General features: G+C 42.7%; 1 protein-coding gene across 1 annotated transcript in view; it reads left to right on the forward strand.

The window, feature by feature from the left end:
* The window catches only part of CHN2 (chimerin 2), a 295,574-nt gene that overhangs the window by 143,550 nt on the left and 137,625 nt on the right, over positions 1-14,399 (forward strand). The window contains exon 2 of the mRNA XM_047694769.1: positions 6,482-6,520. Coding sequence (XP_047550725.1) covers positions 6,482-6,520 — 39 coding nt within the window. The remainder of the gene's footprint in view (positions 1-6,481; positions 6,521-14,399) is intronic.

Below are 14,399 nucleotides of genomic sequence, written 5' to 3' on the forward strand. Positions count from 1 at the left end.
AACAAAAAAATATAAAGACCCTTTACCTGGGATTTAACATATCATTGTAGCTTTGTTTTTAGTAATGGAAAATTAAAAGTAGCCTAAATGTTCATCCTTTGGAAACTGTTATAAAGGAATCAAATTCATTTGGGTATTACTCATGGAGTAGAAGACCAAGCCACACGTAAAAAAAAAATAATAATAATAATGTCAATACAGATCTCTGCATACTGATGTGGGAAGATGCCAAAGGAATATCATGAAATTCAAAAGCAAATTGCAGAACAGTGTATGTGATAACAGACCATTTTAAAAAAATTTTTATTCCAGCCATTTATAAGCCAAATTTAGGCAGAGTCACATAAATTGATCAATGGTACTTTTTCTGAGGTAGGCGGCTTTCTAAGATAGACATTTTTCAATTGTTGGAATTTTTCTGTTTTTCCACAGTAGGTGTGTATTCCTTTTTAAGTTCAGTAAAAACAGTAGAGATCATAAGTTATTTTTGTGATGCTTTTGATCGAGAAAGATGAGTTTTTATGGTGCATGCTCTCCGTGGTCCCTGTTGTCCTCTTCTTGAGTCTCAGCCATGGAGAAGCTTTCCATGTCCCAACACCGCAATTCTTCATCCTTCCCCCAGAGCTCAGGATGGCAATGCGTCTTCTCAGAGTGAGTTACTTCAGCACAGAAGGTTTCGAGATGACTTTAAAGTCTTAGCACGCAGGCCCCTTTAACCAGCTTTTCTTTGCTTTGCTTTTTGTTTAATATGTTTGGATTCTTTATAGATTATTTCATGCAAGTGGTCTTATGACCTACTTTTTTAAGATTTTGATCATTTTCTAAGCATTACATCTTTTTTTCTCTCCCTCCGCCCCCTCTTTAATGAGAGGAGATATCTGCTTCCCAGCCTGCTTAAAATTGCTCATTAACATTGATTTCACAAAATTTTTAAAAGAGGGCCAAGGGGATTGGACATGGCCTTTTGCTACAGAAGCCCTTGTGTCTTTTCTTTCGCCTTCCCTCTTAACTCTTCCTGAACTAAAACTCTATACGCTACCTGTGTTATTGTAAGGATTATTTTGGTTGGGTCTTTTTATTTCTACTTTATTTCCAGGGTGGTGATTAATTGATTGGTTGATTGATCTGAAAGACAGAGAGGACATGCAGTTGAGTGGGGCAAAGGGCAGACTCCCAGCCCAGTGGGAGCCTGACATGGGGCTTGATATCAGGACCTGTAAGATCATGACCCATGAGATCACGAACTGAAACAAACCAAGAGTCTAAGAGTTAACCAATGGAGCCACCCAGGCGGCCCTAAAAATAAAATCTTAAAAAAAGAGATAAAGAAACCACCTAGCATTCCAATGAATTTATTTCTTATTTATTTAAATTTTTACACAAACAATATGATCAGAAAATTAGAAAATGCAGGTGAGCAAATGAGGAGAAAAGTAGAAATCACCTGCATTTTCACTATCAAGTATAGCTACTGTTAATAATTGGGTTTATAGTCTTATAGATCATTTCTAAGTGCATATTTTTTTTTCTGAAACTGGGACTATATTTAATAGACTGTTTTATAACCTGATTTAATACTTAATGTTACCATAAATATTTGTCCATGTCGTTAAAGAGAGAGAATGATAGCAAGCATGGAGTTTACTGCACACCAGGCACCAGACTAAGTACTTCATACATACTAGCCCATGTTCTCCTCACAACAAGCTGTAGGTTGGGCAGTATTATTACTCCCATTTTGTAGATAAGCAAAATTGAGGCACAGAGAGATGAGATAAATTGGCTAAGGTCAATCCGCTGGTAAATGACAGAACTAGGTTTTGAACCTAGATAGTCTAGCTCCAGAGGTCATGCTGTTGACCACGAAGCTCTGACCCACACCATTCATTCACATCTCTATTATAGGATAATTTATTTAACCACTTCCTCTTTCTGGATGGTTAGATCCACTGTTGTTCACAAAGCAGCAATGAACACCTTGTTCATGTATTTACCTGTACGCGTGTTCATGTACAACCTTAGGCTGAATTCCCGTGGATAGAATCGCCAAGTCCAAGAGTTTACACACTTTTTTAAAGTTCAGATGCCAATTAGTCAATATTTTTAAGCAATATATTTTCTAAGTCTTTTTGACCCTCTTTGTTCTTTTCCAAAAGTGTGTAACTGTCTTCTGTTCAGTGATAGTTTTTTGTTTTTTGTTTTCTTAAAACATGGAACTTCTTTCCTTCTACGTCCTCTCCCTTCCTTCTGCATCGTACCCATTTCTCTAAGACGTTTAACAAAATAATACAGTTTCCACCAGTATTAAGCTTTATGGTGTCAAAGTTCTGGTACCTTACACCTCCCTCACTGTAATTCTTCGATGGGGTTCTGTACACAGATGGAATGCTGCCCACCCTTCGACTTGAGGTCAATCTTTCATACAGCTCTTTTTTTTTCTTTTCTTTATTTAGTCTTTGAAGCTTCACAAGAGTCAAAGTAACAAACCTGTTATGCAATATATTTTTTTCCTGATTCAATACATGTAAATGGGGTGAATGTGTCTGGCAAGGATGGCTGATGTGTCAGAAACTTGGAAGACAGAGCTTGCTGCTGTCCTCTCACTTGGGCCTTGCTCTTGCTCTATAACCTTGAGAAAGCCACTTGATCACTTCTGTGTTTCATTTTCCTCATTTGCCAAATGAGGACGGTGAACCAAATGACCTAGAAAACCTATTCCCGGTTTGGTGTGGGGGGGGATTTAAAAAAGTGTCAGGCTATCCAAGTGTGAAGTAGAGCTTTGAAAAGTATTATGTGATCTTGGGGCAAATGTGCATGTGGGTGGGGTAGGGTTGGAGGCAGCTAAAGACGCATTTCAACATATTAAAAATATTTTGTGCCTTGTGTCTTGACCGAGGTCTCCTAACTGTGCTTTAGTGGTTTGTGAAACATGTCTCTAAGACCAAGGTAATTATAGTTGTTCCACTGAAGCATGACAAATGGCCTCTCACTTTGAATTCTTTAATGGGAGAGAAAAACCTTCCATGACAACAGCACTGGAACTTAATTACAGGCCCCAGATCCAGGGTAAGAAGAGAGAGAGTCGAGGCTGTGGTCTAGGGGCGGGAGATTACCTGGGGAGAACCAGGACAGGCTGATATAACACTGACAACAACACGATGAGGACATCAGTGGGGCTACACTGAGAACTCCGTATTGACCAGGCGCTGTCCCAAGAACTTGAAATCTGGTATCTCCTTTAATTCCCACAGTGACCTAAGAGATAGGTTGGGAGGTAGGCACTTTTATTTCTTCTGTTTTATAAAGATGAGTAGCGGGAGGCTCTTGAAGTTAAGTAACCAGCTTCGAGTTATTCAGCCGGTCGTTGATCAGAGGTGAAATCTGAACTTTGAGAGTTTTCTTACTTAACACAGGCTTTTTGGGTGCCCGCTACATGCCAGGCATCCTTGTGGGGGCTACAGATGCACAAATGAATGAGGCAAAATGCCTGTTTATATGGAGTTTGGCTAATAGTGGGATGAGCCCTGTGATAACAAGCCAACAGATCAATAAATAATTTCAGACAGCAACAAATGCTATGAAGGAGAGTGACCAGAGCTGGGGGAAGGCTGCTTTACACAGGATTGCCAGGGAAGGCCCCGGGGGGGTGACATGTGAGCCGTGCCCAACATAACGGAGCAATTCAGCCATGCAGAGATGCAGTGGGCCCTCCACAAGGGCAATGGCCAGGGGCGTGGGAGAGCTTGGCTCGCTCTAGGACCAGAGAGAGAGAGTTAGCGTCTGGGTATGTGTAAAAGGACAAGATGTCTGCAAAGAAGTCAAAGAGGCCGGTGGGGACCAGATGACACAGCACCTTGTGGGCCACAGTAAGAGGTTTGTATATCTTATTCCAAATGTAGAAGGAAGACACTACAGAATTTTAAGCAGGGAAGCGTGATCTCCAGTCTCTATAGGCAGCCTTTTTCACCTCTGTGTAATATTACTAACAAGGAGCAACTAAAAAGGGGTGAATTATTTCTGTAGTATGCAGGGGAGCCTAAATGAAAGTTATAAAGTCAGGGGCCAGTGTTTCAGATGAAACAAAATTCTCGTTGTTGTTGTTGTTGTTGTTGTTGTTGTTTTTCCACAAAACAGCAGGATTGTAATGGACAGGGAGGAAGAGATCCTTTAATCTAAACTTCTGACTTCAGTTAAGAAGACCTTTTGGGCACATCAGTGGCTCAGTCAATTAAGCGTCCAACTCTTGATTTTAGCTGAGGTCATCACATCACAGTTGGTGGGATCTAGTCTCACATCGGCAGGCTCCATGCTCAGCGGCAAGTCTGCTCGAGATTCTCTCATTCCCTCTCCTGATGCCCCTACCCCTGCCCTCTCTCTCTCAAATAAATAAATAAATCTTTTAAAAAATGACAGAAGACCTTAGGAGAGCCAAGAGGAGCATCTGAGCTCCATTTAAAACCTGTGTAAGGAAGACTGCTTCTTCTCTTTGGGAACCTTCTGTCAACGTGCCGAGAATTGCACTCTAGGTACTGACCATTCTTTTTTTTTTTTTTTTTTTTTAAGATTTTACTTATTTATTTAACAGAGAGAGCAATCACAAGTAGGCAGAGAGGCAGGCAGAGAGAGAGGGGGAAGCAGACTCTCCACAGAGAGGCCGATGCGGGGCTCGATCCCAGGACCCTGAGATCATGACCTGACCCAAAGGCAGAGGCTTAACCCACTGAGCCACCCAGGCACCCCGGTACTGACCATTCTTGACCACGTCTTGGTCTGGGGATTATGCTTGCCTCCCAGAACAAATCTCATCCAAAATAATAAGACATTATAGTTTTGTTTAGATGACATCTCAGGGATTTGCATTTCTATGCAGTCTGGTTTGTGTGTGTGTATCTTTCTCTTTGAAAAATATTTTTGAAAGTGCCATCAACATGTTAACATACAAGACCTGATTTTTCTGGACTTGGCAACTGGATTTATTTTATTTGAATGCTTTCTATAAACCAATACTCCTGTTAATTCATTAAAACTGGTTTATGTCATATATAGGGTGAAATTAGTGGCTTGTTTGGGTTAAAAGCTCACAGTTAGAAGATACTATTCTACTTTGGCAGAACTATAAGGAATTTCACTTTTATTGGCAAACTAAGTTTGAATAACAACGCAAGCCATCATTAACACACTGTATTTGTGTGTGCATGTGTTTGGGTGTTTATGTATTGGTAGGTTCCCGACAATACAGACCTAAGAGTATGGAGTTATTTGAATGAAACTATATTTGGAGGCATTTAGTTACCTCTGTGATCGGTGGACCCCAGAGAGCAAGACATTAATTGTGAAAGAATTTAATTTAAGCTATACAGCTATAATTAAGTAGGATTTGGAGAAGTTCACCACTCTTGTGTTAGTTTTTATACAAATAGCATATTTGTTTCTCGGGAGGGGGAAAAATTCTCGAACTATCTCAGCGCAAGAGGTCAGAGAAGATCTAGTCCTTGGCACAAAAGTGGTATGTGACAGTAGCATCAGGACACAGGGCAGTTGGGAAGATGGCTGTCTAATGCTTTGGGGGTGCAGGGTGATGAAAACAGTTCCCTCATATGAAGGTGCTGAATTAGAGAACTCTTACGGTTCCCCCAGCTCAGCATTCTGTGATATCCAGAGGGAAAGGATTCTCCCCTCTGGCTGTACAAGCTACAGTACGTTTTACCAAGGCCTTATGCTACAAGCTCAGGACAGCTCTAATAACTCCGTCAGAATTATAAATTCAGCTGTCAGCACTGGGATTGTTGAATCGACTGAACAAGCAGATTTTCTCCCATTGTCTGTTTTCTAGATTGATGAATAACAATTTCATCCTCTCCATTTTTTTCTCACTCTTTCACTCTGACACTTCTGATTGCTGAGAGGTGTTCTAGAAATTTCCTAAGTCACACGCTGGAGTAAATTCAAGGAGATAATGCGATTCCAATTGAATCATCAGTGATTCTGCTGTCAGACCCAGTCATTGTAGGAGTTCAGTTGGTGGAGTTGCACAACTTCCCAGATTTAATATTACATACTTGCCACTTTACGTCTTGCCCTCAAGTCTTAATAAATGGGCTAAAGGTCTGATGGGAAACTGTGAGATAAATTATATGTTTATTATGCCAAGTTAAGTAAATACTGTTTGAAAGGATTACTGGAGGGTACAATCAAGTTAATGGCTTTAAAAATCTTTTTTGATTTACTGGGCTCTATGAAAATGGTTAAGCAATTGATTTCTGTCACCGTAAGTGATCTGAAGAGAGTGGTGTTGGGTCTGCGAGGGTTGCCATGCACATTTCCTCCCTCCTGGCTGGAACTGTCCCATAAATGAGCAGAGAGGGCCCCCTGGGACCAGAACGCAAGTACTGCTGACAGACTGTTGTTCCTCCAAAGAACACACATGTTGACAGTTTGACGTTCAGGCTGACAGACTGATTTCTTTTCTTTTTTATTCTAGATGCTGAAGAATACCAGCCTCCAATATGGAAATCATACTGTGAGTATTTGAAACGAGACTCTCCTCAGAGGTCTTCTGTCGGCCTGCCTTTTGAACAATACTTGCTGTTGATTTAATGCACTCAAGCAATCCCACATCACGGCACTGCAAACCCAAATCTTTCTTTTTTGACTAAGGAGAGATTTGAGGCAGAGTGGACCACACAGCCTTTTCCCCTGGCCGGGACCCCCAAGAGCAGGCTGCCTGTGACCCACTTCAGGAATGCTTAGAAAAAAAGAGACATTCTGACTCCCCGCCTCTTGGTTTGCAGTTGGTCTTTTCTTTTTTGCAGAGCCAGTCAGCAAGGGCAAATGTGTGACCTCCAATGAATTACATTCTTAGCTGATCATCCTATAGCTGTACTATCATATGACATTGGCCACAGAAAATATTAATAGATAGCGAAGACTAACATGTGGTCGTTAGGGGTGGCACCTTAGATACAGATCCTAACTGGTCATCAGTCAGCAATTCAGCTCCCTTCATGAAGGCAGGCAGTTGTCATCATGTCAAGCTCATTTTCTCTTTCCTTACTATCATCTGCCTAAGTCATTCTCTAAGAGCAAGAGAGGGAACGAGTGGGGTAGGTGGGAAACAGGCTGTGCTGACAGCCAGGGGACACGTGTTCTTTTTCAGGCTCTGGGACTGGACAGCAATTATAAGAATAATTAGTACCATCGTTATCGATGTTACCATTGTTTCTCCCACCCGTGAGACCTGCCCCGTGCCAGCCACTGTGCCAGCTGAGCTCTCAAATTCTCACCACAGCCCTAAGCGACGGCAGCCACATACAAGGAAACCACAGCTCAGGGAGGTTCAGTAACTTGACATATGGTCTGCATCTCTGAGTACATTGGACTGGCATGCAGAGTGGAACCCAGAAGCAAGCCTGACCCACAGCCTGCAAGTTTTCAAGACGTTTTTCCTTCCACTTAAATTTTTTTTAAAGATTTATTTATTTATTTGAGAGAGAGAGAGAGCATGCGCACCAGTGCAAGTGGGGGAGCGGGCGGTAGAGGGACAGAATCCCCAGGTGGACTCCCAACGGAGCATAGAGCCCTACATGGGGCTCAGTCCCAGGAACTGTGAGATCACGACCTGAGCTGAAACCGAGAGTTTAATGCTTAACCGACTGAGCCACCCCCTTGGCCCTCCACTTCAAACTGTGTACATAAATATATACATTCACACAGACACGCCTATATACCTATCCTCGCTCATGTACGTGTGTGTTACAAAAGCAACACAAAGCTGCATACGAGAGAAACGTTACAAAATACACAAAGCTGCGAGTGAAATGCTTCAGGGTTGACTAACCAGCCCCCATCCTGGACTCCACGTCTCTGTCCTGCTTATCCAGGGCTGACCTCTGTCAGTTTTGGAAGGCATAGCCTTCCAAGCGCTCAGAAGACACATGCGTTATACGAAGGTATTTTTGCAGCTGTGCCCTTTTGAGAAAAAAAAATGGGTTTATGCCGTACTTGGTGTCCTTCCGCCTGCTTGTTTGACTTCACAAACACTTTGCTTTACCTCCCCGCGTCAGCACTTATAAAAGCAGCTCATTCTTACTACAGGAGTCTGTTCTTCCGTCTGTGAAATAAAGGGGCTGTGCTGGGTCTCTGAGGGCCCTTCCAGTTCAATGTTCTGCATTCTGATCTTCCATTTTAAAAGGCAGCGCTAATGACTTCGTAATTGGATGTTTTTGTTTGTTTGTTTCCTAATGGAGTGTGAAGAGCTCTGACAGTAAATCAACAAAATATCCATAGTGAGCGGCTTGGGGTGTTCCGTGACTCACTGTGCTTTGCACACCACTTTGCACACAGCCTTGCGTACATTAAATAGCCAATAAATATTTGTTGAGTGAGTGCCACCGCAGAGAGCTCTACTGAAGCAAAGAGATGGCATTGGCTCAAATTCATTTTGCCTTTCGCTAAGAGGCCTTGGGCCACCCAATATATCTCTTAAAGGGCTTCTATGTCCTGAGGAAGGTAGGAAACAAATGGCTAATTACATGTTTACAATGTCAATTTCACGCATGTGTATTGGTTTTAAGTTTGATTTGGGGGTCTCACCAAGTTGTGTGTGTGTGAGTGTGTTTAATTTGCTCTAAAATCATAAAACTTCAGACACAGAAGGGATAGTTAATGCCATTTAATACAAACTGATTGGCATTTATGAAATTACTCTTTATTACATCTGACTAAGTGTCATCCTGACTGTATTTGAGGACCTCTGGTGATGCCTAACTCCAAAACTGAAGGGAATATGCCACCAGATGTTCCATTCATGGCATCAAAACCACATTGCCTAAAGGTATACAGAGCATCTGAGAAAGAACTCTCTTTTGCCTGTCCTGCACCCCTAAATTATTTGAGTCTCGGTGTTGGGCCACTTAAAAACTCACCTGACCATATTATTCCCAAGATCATGCTACTCTCTTATTCCCAAGATGGTCGGTCATCCTTTCATTTGGTCTTTAGAGCATAAGTATTAGGAGTCAAAAATGACTAACTTGTGGGGCACCTGGGTGGCTCGGTGGATTAAAGCCTCTTCCTTCAGCTCAGGTCATGATCCCCGGGTCCTGGGATCGAGCCCCGCATCGGGCTCTCTGCTTAGCGGGAAGCCTGCTTCCTCCTCCCTCTCTACCTGCTTGTGATCTCTATCAAATAAATAAATAAAATCTTTAAAAAAAAATGACTAACTTGTGATCCATCCTTTCCTCCAGTTTATAGTTTTGTAAGGGAGACAGATATAAACCAGTTAATTTAAAATGCAAATGGCTTTTTAGTAATAATATAGCATTCCTCCACCTCCTGGGATTAGAGAAGACTTTATAGAAGAGGTCTAAATTTGTATAGAGTCTTGAAGGATGAATATGAGAAGGAATCTTAGGGTCTTGCCAAGCTTCATGAGATACTTTTTAAAATCCAAATATACTAAAACTAGGATTTTCCTGAACTGAACATCCAAAAAATTTCAGAGTATGAAATTTGCTTTATTTGAAATAACTGGTTGTTAAATCCATTTTGAACCTCAGGACTCACCAAGCTCTTGTCTTTGAAATGTTCACAAGCCATCCTTTGAAAGATAATTTTAGATATTGATGTCAAGCTCATTAACATATCATTTATGGAAGCCACATTTTTCCATCACGTGCTTTTTTTTTTCAAACTAGTGATTATTTGGCATTTTGAAATCTCTCATATATTTGCTGGAGGCAGTACATTTTTACCATATTATAGGACTTGATTCTGAGAATTATGATTTTGAATTTTTATAGAAGGGTCTAGGTATGTCTTATCGTTTATTGCCTGTTATTGGACACAGCTTTGACTTATTTGATATCAGATTCTAGTTGTGAGGCATGAGTCCCAATTATGACATTATTCCTAAAAGAAAATTAGTCTGCTTGATGATAATCCACTTTAAATAGTGGTTTCTCAGGTTTAATGTTAATTACAATGCTCTTGATTACAAATATAGGCAGTTTACTTTCCTGATGGTTTAAGCAAAGTGTTAGAACTGAGTCTCAGGGCTGACTGACCTTACCCATTGCTAACTCCAACACTGTGGTCCAAGGATTGGGATATGCTGCCGCCCTGAACCAATCAGGGACCAACCCTATATAAGACTCAGAACTGGAAAATTTTGAGAACTGTTGGAATGGGGAAGATGAAAATGGATGTGGAGGAGGCAACTACAAATGTCTGGCTTAGAAATGTAGAGGAAGGGACGCCTGGGTGGCTCAGTTGGTTGGACGACTGCCTTCGGCTCAGGTCATGATCCCTGAGTCCCAGGATCAAGTCCCGTGTCGGGCTCCCGGCTCCACGGGGAGTCTGCTTCTCCCTCTGACCTCCTCACTCATGCTCTCTCTCAAATAAATAAATAAAATCTTAAAAAAATATATAGAGGAATAGGAACCTTAAAATCACCTCTCTCCCTATTTTATTTAAGGTAGATTGTTCATTCATTCATTCACCACTCATTCAGCAAATACATATTAAGTTTTTGCCTTAAGCCAAACACTGTGTTTAGAGTCGTGAGGCCAAAGGGATGGATAAGCCCGGGTCTTGACTCCGAGTGCCATGACGTCACATGAGGTTCTTTAACTCCCTGAATTCTCTGCTCCCCTCCCTTTCTTAGAGCCGAATGCTGTCACTCACTGGGCCGTTTCCAAAAGAATAATCTTGCCCCCAAATATCATATATCTGCAGCTAGCCCTTAATATTCAAGACTAAACCCCCAAACATTGATGAAGTCACCGAAAAAGTTTTGGTTTCAATATTCTAAAAGAAAAGCTTGTTTATCTTCAAGTTCACTTAAAAAATAAATAAATAAAGCCATATTCTAAACTTTAAACCAGAACTGTATGAACTGTATGCCCTAAGCAGAGAAGTTCACAAGTCAGCCACCCTGGGTATACTCTGCAAGCTTTTCTTTTCTAAGAAGCCAAGTGCCAATTAGACAGCAGATGCTGGGGCTGATGACTCTCCCAGGAGACCTTCCCAGACAGTAGGTCAAGCAGTCACAACTTGTGCCTGTTTTCCTAGAGAGGAGTTCAGAACCTCAAAACCCTTCTCCACTGACCCCCTGAATCAGAATCACCAGGGGGAGTATTTATAATAACAAATCCTTAGGGCCCCCCGCCCAGATTTCTGAATCAGAAAAGTTGGGGGGGGGGAATCTCCAATTTATCACATGCTATAGGTGTTTCTTCTGTACACTTACACCTGAAACCCACCATCATGAGGCTACATGGCCTCATGCTTGGGTTTTTCACAGTGCCATTAGACAAGAGGAGACTCAGTCCCCATTAAGACTGGACACTCTGTTAGTGAGAAGGTGGGAGGTGGGGTTCAGGGGAGAAGACCTCCGAAACACCTACTAATTCTCACTCACACCCAAGAGCTTTTCCCATGAAGACTGGAAAGACATGGGTGGTGAGCTGGGGGGTACTGGCTCAGTGTCACAATCAAATGGCTGGCTTGGGCTCCTGGGTCTGCATGCCCTCTTTAGAAAGAAGTGGCTGAAGAGGCCATTCCTGAAGGATCTTTTAGGAACTGTGGGTGTGGACTGAGCTCCAGCATCACCTAGGCCACGAGCTTTCGCTTGGCATCCACAGGAAGAGGGGTTGATTATTGTCAGAGGAGAGTACACCCAGTTTTCTTCTTGAAAACAAAATAAAACCTTCTTACCGTGAGCTCTGGGCTTCTCAGTGTGCTTCAGGTTGCTTGGGGAGCAAGAACTCCTCTACCTCCACATTCCCCAGTGACCATACCCTCTGCCCAACAGCTCATTCCAGTGCTAAGAATTAATCGTGTGCTCTAGAGCACCCAGGGCTGGGGAGTGCCTGGAACACATTTGGAACATTGCTACAGCAGCAAATTCCATCCTATCACCTCTTAGCCCACAGAACCCGCCAAGAAGTGACATACAGTATTACATTTTACTTGTGAAATATGTTTGTTGAGCAACAACAACAACAAAAACTCAAGAAGTGACACTTTCCGATTAAGTGACGTGTTCCAGTTTGTATTAAATGTGCCTCAGAGTTTTGTTTTTTTTTTTTTCATGGACAGTGGTTTTGTTATAGCTAACCTGGAAAAGGAGGGACCGAGACTCTCACTCGAAGCTAAGATAGGATTTAGGGCCCATTTTTTTATATGGCTACCATTGCCGTTGGTTGCCATCTCATTATCTTTATGGAGACACATAATCCAGATGGTCAACAGCTTCTGTGCCTAGTTGCCAAATGCTGTCGCTTGGAGCTGCAGCAAACAGATCGGTTCCTGAGACCTGCTCACTGAGAAACGGCAGTCAGTTGATGATGTGTGCTGCCCACGGACAAGGAAGGAGACCTGGCATCTCTGGCTCTAGAAGCTTACAGGGACCCCCTCAAAGTTGCCCCGGATCAGACTGTTTCTGAGGCTAGCGAACGATGGCGTTGCTCTTTACTAAACCTGAGAGAGGCCTCAGAGGACGCAGCAATGGACTTTAGCCTGTCCAGAATGTTCCTTCACCTGTATCCTCTTTGATTGTTTATGGCTTCTCCATCTCTCATTGTTTCAAGATCCTTCCCTCCATTCATCTTTCATTGAGCCCTGTCTTCTCCTCCACAGTCAACTCACCTTCTTACCTACGTTTCCACCAGTGTTGTTTTAACATCTCCTTGATGTACAACTAAAATACTGTTCTCTCCTGGTTCCCTGCCTCCAAGGCTCCTCCCTTGATCCTTCCTTCAGCGAGGCAAAGCGCAATGGCCCCACTTCTGGCTGCTGAGCATTAGAATCTCCATAGAGCTTTATAAAAAAATATTGGGGGGCTTTTCACCAGACTGTCCGAGTGAACACTGCCAGCGAGCAGCCCTAGTCCCACACAGAACCTCTCAGCTGCCTGAGATGGGACTCTGGCAAGTCGTTTAGGGAACAACTGGGAAGGCTGAAAAATACAGACCTTGGAATCTGGGAAATCAGGCTTTCAACCTCGATTTCATCACTTTATTTGTATGACCTTGAGCTTCTTCAAAGCTTGGCATCTCCACTACTTTTATTAGTCAGGGCAGAATAATAGTTACCCTGGAAGTTTGTCAGAAAGATTAAACGAGAAGATGTAGATAGGGTGTTTGGCACATAGTAGGTGTCCACAAAATGGCAGCTTCTGTTATTCTGAATAGTCTTACCCTTATTATTATTCTGAAACAGACCAGATCGTGTCATCTCCCTGCTCAAAAAATGTCACCACCTCCTCCCTGCAGACAGAAGATCATCCATGCTCCTTGGCTTGAGCTGCAGGATTTAGCTTTCTGTGACCTCGTCCTACATCTGCCCATCTTGGTGGAACAACTGCACTGGACCCTTACTGATCAATAAACATACCATCCCCTTTCCCTGTTGGGGCTCTGTGTTCACCTGGAACTGCCCTTCTCCTCTCTAGGTGCAGAAACCCCTCCAATGCTTCAAGAAGAGCTCTATGCTTCTCCCCTTGGGAAGCCATCTGGCCGCCTGAATAAAAAGAACCACTTTGTCCTCTCTCCCTCATTAAAGCATTTGGTCCATCCTGGTTTTGTTTCTCTACACAAGTCTCTCTCATTGGGTCAGAATCTCCTTGAAGACATGGGTTGTGACCCATGAGTCATTGGATATGGTCCGTTTGTTCACCAGATACGGAATCAAGCATCTACCCTGTGCCAAGCACCGTTCTAGGTGCTGAAGGTGCCACAGTGGATCAAACAAAGTCCCTGTCCTCAAAAAGCTTACACTTTGGCCAAGGGAGGCGAACACAAAATAAAATGTGTTGATAGTGATGAGTACTGTGAAGAAACATAAGACAGTGTCAGGGAAGACCTGAATGAAGGAAGAGAGGGAGCCACATGGCTCTCTTGGGAAAGAGCAATCCAGGTGGAGGCAATAGCAAGGGCAAAGGCCGTGAGACACAGAAAAATAAGGAGGGCTCTGGACTCAAAAGGATGCATGGATGCCCCAGGGCAGATATTTAACTTTTCTGTACTTGTTTCCTCATCTAAAAAATAAGAATGATAATAACACAACATTCTTTTTTCTGCATTCTCCTGAAGATTCAATAAAATATTCCCGGCACACCACAGGCACTTGATACACTAGTTCTCTTCTCTTCCCCCTTTCTCTCTATTCATCATAAAAGCCTCCACATAATGTTGACTGTGGTATCTGGTGTGTAGCAGATGTTCAAATATTTGCTGATATGAATTGCAAAGGCACACTTAGCAACAAATGCTTCTGTCTTATAACACGGGTACTTCCTTTGTTACCTCCAAGGGAGGCATTAAAAATGACATCCAGCCTACCCCCACATATAACTGTTGCTTCACGAGGCATTGGTGATGGGAAGAGAAGAGGGGGCA

Source organism: Lutra lutra, chromosome 11 (genome assembly GCF_902655055.1).
Source record: "Lutra lutra chromosome 11, mLutLut1.2, whole genome shotgun sequence".
NCBI classification, from domain to species: domain Eukaryota; kingdom Metazoa; phylum Chordata; class Mammalia; order Carnivora; family Mustelidae; genus Lutra; species Lutra lutra.